General features: G+C 46.3%; 1 protein-coding gene and 1 long non-coding RNA gene across 7 annotated transcripts in view; one reads left to right on the plus strand and one right to left on the minus strand.

The window, feature by feature from the left end:
• MAP1A (microtubule associated protein 1A) overlaps window positions 1-18,559 on the plus strand; it is a 56,417-nt gene that overhangs the window by 23,596 nt on the left and 14,262 nt on the right. For 3 of the 6 annotated variants that reach the window (XM_068203375.1, XM_068203376.1, XM_068203378.1), the window contains 2 exons: window positions 17,688-17,770; window positions 18,155-18,295. In XM_068203375.1, the coding sequence (XP_068059476.1) occupies window positions 17,688-17,770; window positions 18,155-18,295 (224 nt within the window). Of the gene's footprint in view, window positions 1-479; window positions 624-17,687; window positions 17,771-18,154; window positions 18,296-18,559 lie in introns of those variants that run through there. The other 3 variants (XM_068203379.1, XM_068203380.1, XM_068203377.1) reach the window with 3 other exon arrangements.
• LOC137481601 (uncharacterized) lies at window positions 5,964-8,902 on the minus strand. The gene is made up of 3 exons (XR_011003566.1): window positions 8,764-8,902; window positions 7,588-8,389; window positions 5,964-6,233 (listed from the first exon to the last, which is right to left on the minus strand). It is a non-coding gene; the product is annotated as an uncharacterized lncRNA (long non-coding RNA).

Raw genomic sequence — 18,559 nt, forward strand, 5'->3', positions numbered from 1 at the left:
GTCCGTGCATGAGCAGCTGGGTGCTGGTGTGTGGTGTCCGGCATCTGTCCCCGACTGGCTAGCTGGGGTGGTTCGTGTCGCTTGTCTTTAACTGGAGGAGCAGCTCTGCAGCTGGAGTGCGACGTGAAGTTCCAGTTTGAGACACTTAAGCCGAAGGCATTCAAAGTGGGATGAGGAGCATCCCTCCGGGAGCCCGTGAGAGAGAGGCCCGTGAGGCCTAAGAGTGGTGTGAAAAATGTTCAGCCAGCACCGGAACCCGTGATGGCTGGGGTTTGACCTGTGTCAGGTATTTCGGAGCGCGGGCCGCGGTTTGACCCTTGTCGGGTGTTTCGCAGCGCGGGACAGGATCTCGGTCCACGCCGTTGCCCGGAGATCGAGAGGCAGAGCCTCACTGGGCTGGCCGCGGAGCACCGGAGCAGGTAAGGCCGCCCGTGGGGATGCCCGGGGCCGCCGCCGCGGGCGCTCCGCGGTCCGCAGAGGGTTAAAGCGCCCTGCGCACGGGTGGGGCCGCGGCGGCTCCTCCCCGCCTCCGTGACACGGCAGCCGCTCGCCGCAGCCCGGGCCGTGCCGGCGCATCCTCCGCGCTCAGGGCAGCCGATCGGCCTCGCTTCCCGGCCAGGATGGTAGGTGCATCTTCCTTCCCCACCGGCCTGGGGCGAGCAGCGAAAGGTGCCGGGGCGGTCGGGAGTGAGGAGCCCCGGTATCGTGGCGGTTGCGGGATGGAGGCGGCGGCGCTTTGTTCGCGCTCGGATGCTGCTCATTGCTTTGGAAGACGTTGGTCGGCCGGGGAGGACGGGCCCTTCTGGGGAGGTAACGGGGGATATCGGTGACGGCAAGCGGACCTGTCCGGGCTCTGCGCCCCTGTGCGCGGTCCCAGTGAGCTGCTGGGGCTGCGCAGCCCTCGCAGAGGTGCAGGTGAGGAAACGCACCTGCGCGGAGCCGTCATAGCGGGTGCGGGTTTATTTCCTTGGAATTTGAGGGGTTGAGGGGGATAAGTAACAAGAGGGGAAGGTGGCTGCGGATGGAGCTTGGGCTTTCTATGATCTGCGGACCTTCCCCCTTCTCAGCTGTTTGTGCTCGAGTATAGGAACAAAACCCAAATTCTCTAGCTGCTCAGCTGTTTGCTGCACTTGTGTCCTTAGCTCAAACACAGAGAAGGATGTACGAAGATGGGTTTAGAGAAGAATCTGGAGAAAGTATTCTGCGTGTCAGGAACGTAAGGAGTCCTGCAGCATTATGTTTTATCCCAGTGTAGTCTTCTGACCCTGAAGATGGTGTGCTGCTGGAGAACGGAGGAAGTGGTACAAGGCATCTCACAGATGCTGCCTTTGGGCAGGGCTTGGCGAAAGACAGTATTAGCGTCTGTATCACCGTTCAGCTGATGCTGGAATGAGGCTAATGCCAGGGAGGAGGGGGGAGGGTTGTTAAGGTGGACTGTCATGGTATTGATTTGATGGAAGAGAGATACAAGGCCTGTCTTCTTTTGCAGTTTCTCTGTCCTTTGGGGCTGCACACCCCCATATGAGTAGTCTTGAAGTAGCTGAAGTCTGACTTCAAGCTTCACAACACTACATTCTTCCAAATGGAAACCAAAAAGCATCCAAATTAGTCCAGTGAGTGGGAGAGGAAAAAGGGAAGGTTCTCCTAAAATGTGAGTGATGCAGCCTTTCAGTGGCAGCAGAGAGAGAAGATGTGGCCAGTCTTGGAGCTGATTTTCATTCTAGTAGGCTAGGATGAGAATAGAAATGAGAATAACAAAATGCTTTCTTTTTCCTAGCAGTAGTCCTTTGTCATCCCTCACCTTGCTGGACTGCCCTTGTAACACAGAGGGATAAGGGGCCAGCTGTCTCTTTATCATTAGCTCTCCTGCATTACCAGTGGTACTGTGTGATGATGACACCTCTGCAATCACAGACACATGAGGTTCTATTTTAATAGGGTATCTCTGGCATTCATTAGTGTCGCCACCAGCAAGCTTCTAGTTAAAGTGTTAAATTATCTGTATGCTAGAGCTGAAATGTGTTGCAGTATTTAAAAAATATGGCCATTTATCTCCAGGGTTCAGAACTAGAGGAGCAAGAGCATAGTTGGGCACTTTGCACAGACCTGAGTATGTCATAGGCCATGAATATCTGTCAGACACTGTTGTTTTGGCTAAGAGGGAAAACGAGAAGAAGCAAAACCTCGTTAAACAGGGAGGGAGCAATGAAAAGAAGTCAGTAGTGATGCCAGCAAAATCTTTCTTAATATAGAAGAGAGGGGGCTGAGAGTGATCAGACTGGGACTGTCAGTGATGTAGGGAGGGGAAAAAGGAGGGAGCTGTAATCAGTGTGTCATTGATCATACAGTGAGCTTGGAGGGGAGGAGCATGGCTGCTGCACACTCACACACGCAGAAACACACACACACACACACTGCGGCAAATTCTGCAGCTGGTGCCTGCTGGCTTGTGACTGCAGAAAAAACAAGCTCCGGTTTAAATTCTCTGATCTCAGAGACGAGGCTGTTTCTATTCCAAGTTGCTCTGGTTCCACTGTGAAAAGCCCTGCAGGCTGGGCACTGTTCCAGAATGACAGGGATTCCTCTTTCTTCTGATGGGGTAGGGGCCCTTTTGCTGTGTCAGGTCAGTACCCTCTCTGTCTCCTTGATGGCTCCATACTGGTTGGCTGCATCCAGCCTCTGTGTCTGTCCTTACAATTTCTCCAGCAAGTAGTTACTGAGTTGGGACACATTTTTTTTTCTCCCCTCCTTTCCTTTTGTGTGATGCGGCAAGGCCAGGCTGTGAGACCTTCTGCTTTACTCCCATTCTGCAGATAGAGAAATGTGTAGCTTTGCAGTAGTTTCTTTCCTGACAAAACAATCCACCTCCTGTCATGTTCTTTTGCCACTCTTCCTCATTGTCTATTGTGCTGACATACTTGAGTCACATCCTCAGCAGGTGTGGAGGTAAATGGATGGTAGACTGGATCACAGGAGCATGGTGAGCAATTGCCAGCTCTTTGGTGAAAGCAGGGAAGCCGCATGTGTGTGAACAAGAGGTGCAATGTGTCTCCTAAGGGCCATGGCTGGACACCAGGGGAAGCGCAGAAGAGTGGTTCCTTAGCATGAGTTTCTATGGGATGTGGCTTGTGCTCTTTGTACGTGTTCAGACATAGACCTTCCTAGGTAACTCCTGGGATGCCTCTTGCAAAGGAAGAAGAAACTCAGAAGCAGATAAAGATGCAGTAATACATTCTTGTGATAGGTGTCTGAGTAGAGATCTCAGTGGGTGCTGCTTCTAGCAGAGCCCAGGGTGCTTGCTACAGGCATTATCACAGACTTTCCACTGCTCCTTGATGGGCAGAAGAGAGAGGCCTCCAGTCCTTGAGAGGAGATGCTATGGGAGCCCAAAGCAGTTCAGGTAGTCTGTTTAGTACACAGAAACCCGACAGTAGTAGCTAATTTAAAACACAGGGAGTATCTTCCAGCATGTTAGTTAGGCAAAAGAACCTGGGGAAGAAGGGCAGGTGATAGAGACTCTTCATCAGCCCAGAAACTGTGTATGGGAGGAAAGAGAGCAAGCTGTGTGTAAATGAATGCTTAAAATTTATTCTGGAGAGAATTTACTGAGATGGAAAAAGATTTTTCTTTCCTCCTCAAGAATCACAAACTTTCTGGATTCCAACACCAGCACAGTAGCTGTTGACAGAAAAGATTAGAAAAAGTATTCAGCTAGTTTGGTTCTAACTTCCTACTTTGTATTATTTTTTTCTCCATCCCCTTAGAGGTGCTTGGGTGCACAGTACGAATTCCTCTTACAAATATACCTTCTGTGTTTGCAGTAATCACTTTCCTTCTAAAACATTGAAAATGTTTCAATTAAACATTGAAATTAACAAGCTTCTACCAGTTTTGTGAAAGTTGGTGGAGCAAGCTAGTGATCAGAGTCAGTGCCTTCATGGGAGCAGTGCACATCTGTTTGTCCTGCACTCCCCGCTCACACGCCAGCTGTCAGCACGTGGCTGTCTGAGCATGCTGCCACTTGCACAGTTGGTAGTTTTGGCTCACAAGTGGAGCTGAGAGTACGGCAGTGGACAGCAGGGTATGTGGAGGAAGTGGGGATTATGGTGGTGGAACAGAGCAGGGTGGACACACAAAAAGCAGTCTTCATTAGTTCATGCTTTGCTGTGCCTAAGCTTTGTGGCTTGTTTTTGCCTTTGCTTCACACTAAAGAAATGGAGATAAATTTCTACATGTGGTGACTTTAGATCAGATTTCTTCCTCTCATAGCTTCCTCTCCAGGATCTCAAAAGTTAGTATTGATGGCACAATTAGTTATGTATCCAGCTCTTCAGGAAGTTTCTGTCCTGATGCTTTATTCACAGATGAACGTGAGCACTAATCTCCTTGGCCAGCAGGTTCTTAGTTCTCCTGAGACAGCCCTTGAAGTCTTCCTCAACCGATTTCTCAAATGCATAGAATAGTACTGGGTTGTTTTTTTGGTTTTATTTTTTAACGGGGAATACAATTTTGATTAATTTCTGCTTTTCTGAAAAGCAGCATTATCCCAATATCAGTATTTGGAAAGATACTAGTGAACCATTTCTTTGCTTTTGAAAGTAAAGGCTTGAATATTTCCTCCAAGAAGTTGAAGGCTGAGAATCACCAGCTAAAGGAGACTTGCAAATCACAGAGGGGCAGGATTCAATATGCATGTCCATTATCAATACATAGCTACTTAACAACATTTCAGTAGCTACAAAACTATTGAATAACATTTGTCTCTCTTTGCACATGTTACTGTCATTCATGCACCTTCTTGTGAAGCCCTGAAGTCTTTGGCAATTTGCTAGAACCTGCCTCGGGGCTGTAAAAGTTCTTTGCTGTTTTTCACAACATGCTATAGGTTCAAACAAACTGTTAAAAAACCATGGCAGCATAACTGGCTTCCTCTATTGGCTTTCAAGTTCAGAAATTCAGTTAATTGCTTTTGCACTTTGCTAACTTTTTATTTCACTGAAATATCATCTGTCCTTCTCTATTAAGCTTCAGTGTAAAAAAATTAAGTAATGGAGGAGAAAAACTAGAAGGAAAAGGCCATTAGTACCTCCCTTTTGAAAACTGTCTGAGGAATGTTGGTCTGTCATCAGGCACTCCAGATGTTCTTAGAAGAGAAATGGGCAAGAAGCCAGTGATTTATGTTCTGGGTGACTAGATTTATGTTCTGAAAACATAAATTGCTAAAAATGGATTAAGAGGGGTAAGTTAAGTTGCAGTACTTAGACAGAAATGTAGACACTACCCAAGCCATGTAAGAAGTCAATGGCCTCAATCAAAAATGAATCCTTTGCACAACAGTAAAGCATTGGATAGGGTGGCTCTCTGCGTCTTTGACCCACGTAGCATCTTTCTGAAGAATCAACTTGCAGGCTAATAGGTATAAGCATAATATGTGTTTTGCCTCAGTTCTTGGTTGCTAGATTTATGTGTGAGTTTTATTTGTTATGGCTTTTCTTTCTTGCTGTTGGTTCACACTCAAAGGCAAAGACCATTGCTAAGGAAGAGGGAGGCGTGGGAAGGAAGGCTTCCATGTCTGCATAGCTCTGAGGGAACTGAACAAGTGAGAGGCCCTAAGAGAAGCGTTTGTGGTGATGGAAGCCTCTCCTGGTCCTTTTTATTCTCCCTGGTTAGTAAGCTCAGTTCCTGATTCCACTGTGTAATCTGCAATCTGAAAGGGACCTGACTAGATGGAGTGGCACTGGGAAGCAGGGGCTCCTGAGATGAAATAAGACTTAAGTGAGCTTGTTTCAAGCAGACTGGTGAGAGGCAGTGGCTGAGAGGAGAGTGAGGGGAAGATGGCCTGGACTACTCTGCTAGAAACATCCTTGGCTGTTTCCAAAGCCCTCTCCCTTCAGTGCTAAATGGACAGGCCCTGTGTTTGCTGGCAGAAGGGACAGGAGGCCTTGAAGTCCTCAACTTTGAAATAACTTTTTGTATCACATTCATTATTGCTGGACTCCACCACAAATCAAATCCCAGGAACACAGACTATGCAAAACATCTATCAAGGGTCAACTAAAACCAAGAGTGCAAAGTCAAGATGCAACAAAGAAAGCTCTTGGCAGAGGAGAGCTGCTTTTTCTCAAGGGCTAGCAGAATGCAGTCCTGAGCTTTACCAACCACTTCAGCCACTCAGAGTTCACAGCTGGTTTAATATCTGTATCTTCATGAGGGCTGACATTCAGCAGGTCATCCTAAAAACAAGCAAGGGAGAGAAGAAAAGCTATTTGGAATGAGACTGTTAATAGTATGGAATAGGAATGAGGTTTAAAGAGTCCAAGCAATTGCTGTAAATCAGAGGCAGGACTCTCTTCCAGAAATTTGGCATCTCAATAGGCAAATAGGAGGAAATCTCAGAGTTATTTTCCTCTGTGTGCAGCCATCTCCTCTTTTATACAATTAAGTTCTCCCTGCCTCAAGCAGTTCATTTGTCATATTGATCAGTTGAGGGAAAAAAAAAAAAAAAGAGAACAGATCATGAGCTGTGCCTCCAAGTCAGTCAGTCAGCATTTCCCAGATACTTCTCAACTAAGAGAAACATGCAGTTTTCTTCAGTCTGTGCTGTGTTCTGGTTGTAAGAGCATGTGTTCTGGGATGCATGTTCTTATTAAAATTAAGAGATAATAAGCTGTCCAACTTCATGACTTAGAGGAGTCTTCATCTCTGGAACCTGGAACAGGGTAACTGCCTCAGTGCCAATGGGAGTGGTTTTATGGAACCTCTGTTTCAGGGCCTGGCAGCAACTCCTAGCTGAAGTCCAGCTGACACAGGAATGGGAAACATTAATTTGGTTTCCAAAGGGACCAGCTGTACTAAGTCTGTCAGGAGTTGGTGGAGTGAGGACACCAGATAAGAGGGTGTCTTAAGCTGTGTTTATGTTTTCTTTAGTGGATATAGCTGGAGACATTTAAGAAGTCACAGCTTCAACTCCTTACAGCTGGAGGCCATGTCTCTGTGCAGGGCTTCGTTCCTGATTTATGTGAATGCCACACACTGTTCCTCAGCAGAAGGATGCAAGGCCTACATGAGTCAGCAAAGCTGCTGCAGGGAACAGAATATTTTTTGTGGCCAATCTTGCACCTGGCAAGCTAGGTAGAAGTGCTCACCTTATCAATTATCTCAGTGGTGGTATAACTTCCAGTTGCGAGGCAGTAACTTCTGGAAATACATGAAACTGTTTCCAAAGTGAGTACCTGCATCTTCAATTAGTGGTTTTAAAATGGCTGAGCAATCAAATTGCTCCTTAGCATAAGAGTGAGACAGTATGTGCAATTAGGGAGCAAAGAGATGGTTGCTATGGCTGACATGGTACAGAAATAGAGGTTGCCTGGGAGAGGAGCTGTAGATGGCATGAAAATATCACAGGGAGGAGGGAAGATGGGAAGCACAGGCAAGTGGTTAGCAGAAATATCTCCTGGGATGTGGCAAGGGCCCACAACCTCCCACACCTTAAGGAATATTTTGTTTCCTTCTCTTGCCCTGCTGCTGGTTCACCTTTGTAGTAAATCCCCAGGAGGCAGTCAGTCACTTCACAGAGCCTGCTCTTACCTTAAAGCATGAACAGTTCTCCTGGCATGCAGTAATGGTATGGTAAGGTGAGTTATGAACTATCTCCAGCATAATACATAAAAGGAAACCTGAGAATGCTTTCAGATTCCTCAGCCCTCTTCATCCTGACAGATTCAGCAATGTTTCTAGAAACCAGATCTTGTTCTCCTTCACTGCTGCCTGGTCCTCCCAGAGATATTCTTCTTTCTACTGGCTCACTGCTGTGTTTTTCCTTTCTCTGTCCCTCCTAGTATGGTTCTCAATTAATTTCCCTTTTTCACTCTGTTGCTGTTAAGAATCTTTTCTTCCTTTGTGGAGCTGTCTTGTTGATGCTGTCTTCTTTCTGTAGCTTCTTAAACTAAGTTCTCTGATTGCAGAGTTCTGCAGCTTTTAAGGCTTTTGCTCTGCCTCTGAGCTGTTCTGAAGTTTGTGCCTTTTCTGTCCCAATCAGATGCTCTCTTCTTCTCTGGTGTTAGCACGTCACAGCTCCTTTTACACTGAGAGAGTTGGAATGCAGCAGTGTTTTGTGGAAGTGTCTCTGTGACTAGTTGTCCTGTTTGTCTTCCTGAAGACAACTGTGTGGGTGTTCTGGTTGGAAGCTTGAGATAAAGCCCTCAGAGGAGTACAGAATGCGTCACCAGCTCTGCTCTGGCTCCCCTGATGCTCTTGCACATGCTGTGTGCTTCTCCGCTCAGCCCTCTGTGCTGCACTGTCAAACTCCCTGTCAGGGCTGGGTAATTACCTGGTGACAGGTAATCCCTGTCACCCTTTTGTCCAGGTACAGAACCACACAGCAGGAGACCTGTGGCAGCAGCTCTCTGGCCACAAAGAGCAGGCACAGACTTTCCCAAGCATTTTCCTGGGGAAGACTGTGAGAAGATCAGAGAAAGAATGAGAATATCTCCACTTGCTGGCCCTGCTGTTGTGCGCATGTGGAATGTGTCATGGAGATTTGTTTACCAAAGGGTGATTTCTTAATTGGACACTGGATGGTGTTTGGATTGATTGACCAATTAGGTCAAAGCTGTATCGGACTGGCTGTAAGGGTTACTGAGTTTCTTAATAAGTATAGTGTAATATAGTATAGGATGATATAATAAAGCAATTGATCAGCCTTCTGCAATCATGGAGTCAATGCTAATTATTACCCAGCTGGGGGCCTGCGGTGGCAGAGACCCTTAGTGGATGTGTGGTCATAGTGTAGAGAGGGTGCTCCTCTACCTTTTACTCAGCTTCAGTGTAACAGGAATATGAGCAATGGTGGTCAATATACCATGTGTACCCCAAATTCCCCTCAGTATGCAGCTGGGATATTAGCTAAAGCCAAAGCCAGTATCTGGAGATTTGCCCTTGTTAACAGGCATAAATTGGTGCGGGTGTGCTTTCAGTCTGTATAGAATGCTTTGCTTCATAAAGATGTTTGAATTATCTTCCTTCTCTCTGCACACTGCTTTGTACTTTCCTGTGCTTTGTTTATTCAGTTCCTCCAGATTAGGCACATCTCCTATTGCAGATTCACAGGACTTTATTTCAGTAGTGCTGTGTTTTTAACTGTATGAACTCAATATGAAAAATCATCAAACACTATTTTGAGATTTTCATTTAAAATAAAAACTCATGCATATAAAAATATATTCCTACTTAAACACCATTGACTTCCTCTTCTTTTCTAGGTGCAGTTTAAACCCCCTCATTTTAAGCCCTGGTTGCATCTGTGACCTGTTGGGTGATGGTTTCCACTGCTCCACAGACAGCACATGGCTCTGCCCTGGCCCTCCCTGACAGGGGCTCAGCACTTTGCTGCAGTTTCTTGCCTCTCAATTTTCAGATGATTTTCATATTTCTGTTAAAAATATGTTTCCCTTTGCTGGTACACAATGAGTTTCTCTGAGAAAATCACTAAAGATCCCCTTTAAGGTGATAGATTTTTTGATTTAGCCATTGACTAATAAATATTTCTCTATTTCTGCAGCGTGTTTGAAGACTAAAACTAGAAAGTGTATTAAATAAATCTTTACAGTAGACCTTTTTCAGACTATGAGAGGCAGAGCACTTGCTGTGGGACCACAAAGCACTGTCTGAAGCCAGTTCCTCATCATTCTCAGGTGCTGAATCACGCTAGCAAGCTAAAACTAGAGCACTTTCCCAATAAGCTTACAAAAATAAGTAGCTACTGCAACTATCACATGTTGTGTCAGGAGGGAAGGAGGCAGTGAGACAGCCCTTTTGCTGTGATCCCTAGTGCTCTGGCTGAACTGTTTGCTCTGCTCATCTCTGGAAAAGCAACAAAGAGTGGATGTGCCCAGAATTTCTGGGACCGCTGCATTGCCTCAGGCTCTGGCAGGCAGTGGTTAGGCACCAGTGTGCACAGCAGCACCCACCTAGCACTCAGAATCGCTCTTACCCTTTCCTGGGGGGGTTTCTGCCAAGTTCTAGCTGAGTTCTGTTCCTGCAGGCCCCCAGCCAGGTAATAATTAGCATTGACTCCATTATTCCAGAAGGCTGATCAATCACTTTCTTATATCATACTATACTATATTATTAAGAAACTCATCACCCTTACAGCCAGTCTGATACACTCAGATCAGATTGGTCAATCAATCCAAATACCATCACCGGTGACCAATCAAGAAATCACCCTTTGGTAAACAAATCTCCATGACACAATCCACATGTGCACAACAGGTGCAGCAAGTGAAGATAAGAATAGTTTCTCATTCTTTTCTCTGATATTCTCACAGCCTTCTCCAGAGAAACACCTGGGAAAGTTGTCTGTTGCTCTCTGTGGCCAGAGAGCTGCTGCCACAGTGTTCCTCACGTGGTGTCTCTCTCCTTACCTTGCCTGAGAGTCTCCTCTCATCTGGCACAACACTGCCATTCAATGGTAAGGAGGAACAGAGTGGGACTTGTCTTGTCATTGTGATAAACACATCCAGGCATATCCCTGGGATGTGAGAAACTGTGTTTGAGTTCCTGAGCTGGAACCACCATATGAGGACCTGAATGATGAATCCACAGTTGTTGGCTATGTACTCACTGCCAAAGCAGACTTTGTGTTCATTTTTAAATTCATGAGTATACCTCACTAGCTGGTAGAGCTTCTAGGTCACCGTCAGCCAGAGCTGGTCCCATCTGCCAGCTGTGCACTGTTCAGGATGCCTGCTAGAGGAAGGAGCTGTGTGTTCTCCAGGTGCTGGGAATGTGATATTGCTTCCAGCAAGGGCACATTTGCTCCTTTTCCTCACTACTGGACAACATTGGGCAGCCCTGGGCTGGCAGAGGAGTGGGTCCATAGTGCAGTTGGACACAGAACTGTGTATCTGCACAGACAAGATGAGAGGCAGGACCCTGCCCAGAGTTCAGTGCAAAACCTTTTCTCCTTTTCCTCTGGCCTTGACAATCTCCCTCCCAAGGAACTGTGTCTTGCTGTACTTGGTACAGTCCTGGAGTGCTGGTGAATGACCGTGTTGTTTCATTCTTTGAATGGACACCATTTGGGGCTGGATCCTTTTTCTTACATTGGCACTGAAGAAACTGCAGTTGGAGACCTCACAGCCTCAGAATGAGAGTCAGTTACTATCTCAGTGTTGTTATGTAATTTCAGAGTGAAGGAAATGGCAGTCTTTCAGCTTGCACTAGCTCTGCAAATACATGCACTCTAAGAACCCTATGCATGGTTTGACTGTCTTCAGAAGTGGACTTTGTTCAATAGACATCAGGAAGACCATGTGATCCCAGGCTCAGCTCTTTGCTGAAGTGTAGCAAAAAGGTACTGAGCCATAGCAGTATCTAGGATCTTCTTGTCAGAGTCTTTTCAACAGTGTCCCCTTGAAGAGGGATGTTCATGTCAGCTAAGACAGCCAGAAGTGAGGAAGAGTCAGTTTTTAATCTCTGTGGCTTGTGAGCCTTGATAACATTTTCAGACTCTAAAACTTCTGTATTTTTTATCAAGGTATTATTGGCGTTCACTTTACAGGTAGAACCTGGCCTGGTAATAAATAATTTTAGAGACAAAGGAGGGGGGAAGGGTGTGGGAAAGCCTAAGAGAGGTAATGAGGGATAAAGAATGCACCTTGGGTGGGAAAGGGCTGATTTCTATGTGGTCAGACAAGCAGTCTCCATCCTCTGGATGGCAAAGTTGTGGGAGCTCTGCAGCCCAGATTTGCACCTGGTATCAGACAGGTACACAGACTGGTAAGTGAGATCCCTGCCCTGAGTTTTCTTTTATTGGCTAAACAGTTCCACCTGACTTCTCCTCTCATCGAGATGTGCCAGTCCTTTAATCATCTTTTGGTCCCCATGTTCACTCTGATTTGTTGTACCAGTCAGAGCATCGTGACTGATTTCAGCACAGTCACCTGAAAGATGACCCAGTGCTCTTGCCTAAGGCATCATTTCACAAAGGTGAGAAAGTGAGACCCGACACTTGGTGTCTGGTTTCAGCATGGTGAGCTGTAAGTGTGGTTCTTCCAGTCCTGATTAACAGAATAAGACCTCTGAGATTTGATGGTCTGAAAGATTAAAGAAAATAACAAGCAGCATCTTGCATAGCTATCCTTGACAGCTCTTCAGACGAGCCCAGAATTTATTCTGCAGCTACAGGGGCTTTAGGTTCTTCCATTTAAAGTAGCAGAACACAAGGATCTGTGCTGTCAGCATGACCTCCTTTTCTGCCTCTACAGCCATCTGTCTGTTTGTAGGATCATCTCTCTCTCTCTCAAGCATCCTGTTTGTCACAGTGCACTGTCCTTTCTTCCAGCCTAGTGTGACCTCCACAGAAGAGCCCTCTCTGCCTGACTGCTGAGCACTAAGCCCACAGCATCTGCTCCTCCGTTCTCTCCGTCTGTCTCTTTGCAGAAGCAGCCCTGAATGGTTAGTTCATACCCACTCCAGAGTCAGTGTGGCTTTGCTCTTCACTTGCTATCCTCTGCCATAACCAAAGAAATTCTACACTTAAGGGACCATATAATCAGAATATGTTATTTGGAAGGGATCTGTAGGGATCACCAAGTCCAACTCCCTGCTCCTCACAGGTTTAGCTAAAATTAAGCCATATGAGTAAGAGCATCATTCAAATACCCCTTGAACTCTGACAGGGTTGGTGCTGTAGCCAATTCCCCAGGGAACCTGTTCCCAAGGCTGCCCACCCTCTTGGTGAAGAACATTTTCTAATGTCCAATCTGAACTCTCCCAATGCAACTTCATTCTGTTTCCTCATATACTAGTGCTGGTCACCAGAGAAGGGAGATCAGCAACTTCTCCTCTGCTGCCCTTCTTGAGAACATTGTGAACAGCAAGGAGAGTGTCCTCAGCTCTTCTAGTATGTGAGCTATACATAGTGTTAAAAAAAAAAAAAAAATAATTCTGACTTTTCTTCCCTTCTCAGCATTAGTAATGGAAATCCATCCTCTAGCCCAGATTAGCTGTTGTTCACCACCTCTGGGATGTTTTGTGTAGTGCCTCCTGGTCAAGAGAAGGCACCCATGGGTGGCTGCCCTGTAGGAAGGAGCTGTATGTGTCTTCTGCGGGCCTTTGGGGTGAGGGTGTTGATATTTCTGCACAATGGTAAGTTATGTGATCTGTGTGGAGAGGGCAAATGCCCTGTCTCTTTTCTGAAACTTTACATTGGTGCGTTTGTGTATTAAATCTTTCCACATGTTCAAATGTTTCCATATGTTATCCAGCAAGCATTTTGTGTGGGTAAAAGGCAAGTAATGCCATGAGTCAAAACTACTTAAAAGACAGACATCAAGTTAGCAAACAAATCTATGGTCATCTTTGTGCAGCATTCAGAGTACAAAGCCTTCATGATTTCCACTACTAAATACAAAGTTGATCGGTACAGTAATGATGAAGAAGCATGGAGGTGGCTAAATTTATAGATGACGCAGTTACTGAGATCTAGAAAAGTCTGTGACGAACTTCAGCAACTAAATTGCACAGTCATGGTGTCCATTAAATTCATTGTCAAAAAAAGCAAAATCAAGCACACTAGAGAAATTAAATCTTCTAGACTCCCTAAAAGAGCTTAATAGTTTCATGGCAGGGTAAAATTTGGATGTCACTGTGTACCCTAACTGAAGATCTTTATTTGGTGCAAAGCTATTCTCAGGTTATATTATGATGCATAAAAAAAATAGGGTGGGGAATAATACAGAAAATACAATAATGACACCCTGTGAATCTTCTGTGCTCGTTCTTGTATACTTCTGTTCTTGCTCATCCCAGTGGCCACAGGGATAGATGACAGCAGTTCCTAGGGACTAAAGAAACTCTCCTCTGAAGAAACAAATGGTAAAGACCAGGGGCTTTCTGCCTTGGTGGGGACATGATGGATGGGAATGTTTCCTAGAAGTGCATGTGCACAAGGATCATTGCAGAAATCAGAATGTGCCTGAACACACAGAGTGAGGGTTCATACAAAATGAGAAATGCAATGCTACTGAAGAGAGGATATTTATTTAATGTAGCAGCTTCTGAGTATCATTGGAGAGGGCTGCACAGGGTCAGGGATCTGTGTTCAGAATGCACCTGGAAATGAGCTGTGTCCAGATATTTGTTCCGGGTAAATTGAAGACGGCAGTCTTCAGGAGCCTGAGAAGGATATTCTTGTATGGTCAATGGAATGGAGGGATTTTCTCATTTGCAATACATGCATTTCACTGTGATAGAGCTCTAATCTAATTTGTCTAAGGACAAATACCTGGAAGTGACCTGAACAGCATGCTTCCAGTCACCATGTCTGCAATGTCAGTCATACTGCTACACGTTCCTGGTCCATATGGTTTTTGTTAGCGAGAGGAATGACGTGTGCCAAGCTGCATGTTTGAATCCTCTGTCTCTGCAGCTGCTACCACAGGCTGTATAGAAAAAGTGGTCAGCAAAGGGCTTCTCAGCCTGATAAATGCTTGGATTCACATAGGCCTTGAGTGTGCGCCCTTAGCTGGGCATGGGCTGCTACTGCCCTGGGCTGGGAAGGCCACTGCCCCAGCTTGGGGTGAACAGGGGCTGGGGCATGGGCCACGTTAGGGCACTGTATTGCTGCCTTACTCACAGTTTGCAGTTCAGGCTGGAGTTGATGTGCTGTTCTATTTGCCTCTGAATTTAGTTTAAAAACAGTTTGGGGTATTGGTGTGCACAGGTGTGTGCAGTGAGTCCATGTTTCTGGTGATGGCCTATGTGTACAGCTCTGCTTCTATATCCTCCTGATAGTCAACTGCTGCAACTGAAGAGAGGGAATCTGTCCTACATCATGTCAGGAGCAAAGCTATGGAGGGATGCAGTGCTTCACCATGTCACAGAATTGGTAAGCTGCAGGCTGGAAGGGACTTCATGGGATTGTCTAGTCCAATTGCACTTGTTCAAGAAGGGTAAGCAAAAGCAGGTTTCCCAGGGCTGTATCCAGTTGTGTTTTTAGTATCTCTGGAGATGGATGTTCCACAACCTCTTGGTACAACCTATTTCAGTATTTGACCACTCTCACAGTAAAAACAGTGTTTTCTTATGTTTAGATGAAATTGCCTGCGTCTTAATTTGTGCCTCGCATCCTGTCACTGAGCACTACTGAGTGTGCCTGACTTCCTCTTCTTCATTCCCTCCCATCAGGTATTTATTTATTCAAATTGAAAATGTCCCTCCCCCACACTCAGCCTCACCTTGTATGAAAACAATTTAGTCCCTTAATCATCCTCAGAGCCCTTCACAAGACTCAGTCCTTCCCCATTCATCCCTCCCATCTGCCAGCAACTGCTGGCCCTGCAGCTTGAGCCTTCTCTTTCTTCCCCATATGCAGGGGACATTCCCTGCAGGGGTGAGGGGCTGCCAGCAGAATGCTAACAGCCAGGCTTTGTTCACAGCCTCAGCGGGGACAGCCCAGCTGCCTGGGCTGGGACCGCGGGATGGCAGCGAGAAGCAGTGTCTTCATGCCTGTTAGTGCTGCAGATGGGCCCCTTGCTTCTGCAGCTGGCACTGTCACCAGTGCTGCCTGGCTGGCAACCCACAGGCTGGCCTTCCCCTTGCAGCACCTGGGCACATGCCCACAGGCCTGGAAAGATGCCCACAGGTGGCCACGGTGATCGCACTGTTCCCAAGAGCCCTCCCTGGCATGTGGCACAAGGACAAGGCTGCTGGTGTTGGTGCTGTGCACCACACGATGTTCCCCAAGTGATGTGGGTAACCACTGTTAAAATTATGTCTGGGGTGGGCAGGCACCAAGGTGGCAGAGGCTGTGTCACTTTGTCCCAATAGTAATGTTGAAAAATTGGGGCAAATCACTTCTCTTCTGCATGCCCCAAGCAGCAGGACTGGACATCCTGGCATGGGGGAGCTGTGTGGATGCTGCACTATATGGATCCCTGAGGATCCAGGGTGCTCCTTGTCAGCACTTCTGGGACATCAGCAATGCCTTCACAATTATCATTACCTCAAGGATGACTGGGGTTTTGTTTCTTCTGGCTGCACAGAATGCTCCAGAACACCTCCTGGGCCCTCCTCACCTGTGCCTCCTCCTACCCTTCCATGCTGCTCCTGGCAGCTTACTTGCAACATCCCTTCTGTGCACAGGGACTTGCTTCCCAGTGTCTCCAGCCATGTACCTATTCCACATCAAGTACCAGAAATGCCACTGAACTCGATGCATTTTGCACATGATGGTTTGGTTTTAGTCTGGAGGGACAATTTTTTGCCAAACTGAAAGACAAGTTCAGAAAGCAGCTAGAGATGCCAAGTACAAATAGTTCTGCTGAGAGCTTAGCTCTCCTTGGGCTGAAAGCTACCTTCCGGGTTTATCTGTCTGATTAATTGCTACTAAAACATTCCAGTAAAGTGAGTTTTATTTAAAGCTATGCTGAATATTGACCTTCCATCCTTTCCGTCCTTCCACCAGATTGCTAGAGCTATTTTAGAAGGACTGAGATCTGCCTAGAAAGAGACAATGGGAGGTTGTAGAGGGTGGAAAAAAACATTGTCAGCAAGCAACAGTTGTCTGAAAGATGCAAAATAAAAACAGTTGTTCATTTTCAGTGAAGATCTATGGACCTCCAATCTAAATGAGGGATTAAAACCTATGAAAGTCTTAAACCCTATGAATTATACATTCCAACAGTTAAGTTCTAAGTGCCTGGCTTTTTGAGTGGATGTAATGTCCAGAGGTAGGTATTAGCAAAGACTGTAATCAAAAAAGGTTCTGTGCTGCCTACAGTGACCAGGGAAATGCTGCAGGAAGGTGCTGTGTGATGTCCTGCATCCCAGAGCTGTCTGATGTGGACATACAGCAGTGGCTCTGGTCCTGGCTGTCAGCGTGGCAGACACTCACTACCCTTCTGTCTAATAATTTAATAGGGCCCTGGAATTATGGTAGCATTTTGCCAAATACCTGTACAATGCCCATGCCAAGGTGAGCAAAATCGCTTTTCTACACTCTCAGGATCTTGCTTGCTCTTTGGCTTCTCCTTTTTTTTTTTTTCTGTAAATATAGAGAGAGAGCAGAGTCCTGTCTTGTTTCCTATTTGTGCCTCTGACAGGAGAATGAGAATTCTTGTTGTCTAGGTATTTCCCATAGCATCAGCTTAGGAGTGCACATTTGGATTAAAGAAAAATGCTTCATTAAAGAAAAAAACTGTTACGAATGAGTGGAGACTTGTTACCAGTGCTGCACCACTCCAGTGAAAGCTGAGTTGGCACCCACTGACTGGTTCACAGAGCCCTGTGGTGACTAGGGTTTGGACAGTGCTAGAGACACCTCTCTGTGGTAGCTGTGATGAGGCAAGGCACTTCTGTCTGGAAAGGAGAAATTTATCTGCGCCAGTATTGACAGACGCAACCATCTGGCACAGGCAGGCAGCTCAACGTGCCTGGTTCTATGGACTTCAGAATATGTTGGAGCTGAGCATGCTGATCCAGAAGAAGGATTTCTTTCCTTGTTGTTGAAAAGAGTTTGCTCTGTTTTATGAGACTTGGGTATCAAACTGGGTCTTGAATGCAAACTGAAGCCTTGCAAATCAAACCCATGCTGAAGTGGAATTTTTGAGGCTAAAGTATCAGTAGCTGGATGCTGTCTTATCAGCTTCTCTCATCCTGTTGAATCCTTTATCTTTCCTCAGGCCAAAGAACTCTCCATCACCGGAGTGACACCCTGGATACGGTGATCCTGGTAAATCCTAATGTGGACAGCATCGTGTCTGAGGTAAGGACCAGATATGCCAGCAAGTTCTCTCCACATCAGCTCTCCTGCCCTTGCTTGACATGGAGGTCATGATTATCATACTTTGTACCTTCTGGAGAGTGCAAACCTGCTGCCAGTCTGCTGCAAGGTGTGGTGAAAAGGCCAGGTGTTCTGGTCCTGCCAGTAATCAGGATATACACAGTAACTGATGTGACATGGAGCTGTGTTGGGCAGACAGTAGCAGTGTCTTCCCTCTTCAGTAAGCAACTTCCTTGTATGTAGAAAACGCAGGCTATTTGTGAATAATGTGAGTTATCACCTGTCAGTGGGATTGGGATTCTGGGTGCTGGCATGGAGTACAGGTAAATTCTGACGGCAGCCCTTTCTCATCTCCTGTCTGAACAGGTCCGCTCACTTGTGTGTGATTCATCAGCCCACAAACTACTGATCCTCTGTGGTCAGAGCTCAGACCAGGAAGGAGACTTGGTCCTGCAGACAGGGACCTTCACTTACCAGAAGTTTGCCGAGATACTTTCAGATCCGGAGGTGAGTGTGAGCTGTAATCCAGCACATCCCCTCCTGTTCAGAGTGCATGGTAGAATAATGCAGCCTGCGCCCTCCTTCAGGTAATCTTCAGGCAGATTTGCAGACAGATGGGTTTGAAATCCAGCAAAAAATTGCATACTGTAAATAATTCATGTTATTGTCTTGGGAATCTTGCTTTAACTCTCTGTCTTAAGTTTTCCAAGGTGCAGACATGGGTGATTCCTTTAAGTGTTCAGCTTGAAATAACCTTCCAGACTGGCTCTG

This window comes from Anomalospiza imberbis, chromosome 13, assembly GCF_031753505.1.
Source record: "Anomalospiza imberbis isolate Cuckoo-Finch-1a 21T00152 chromosome 13, ASM3175350v1, whole genome shotgun sequence".
Classification (NCBI taxonomy): Eukaryota; Metazoa; Chordata; class Aves; order Passeriformes; family Viduidae; genus Anomalospiza; species Anomalospiza imberbis.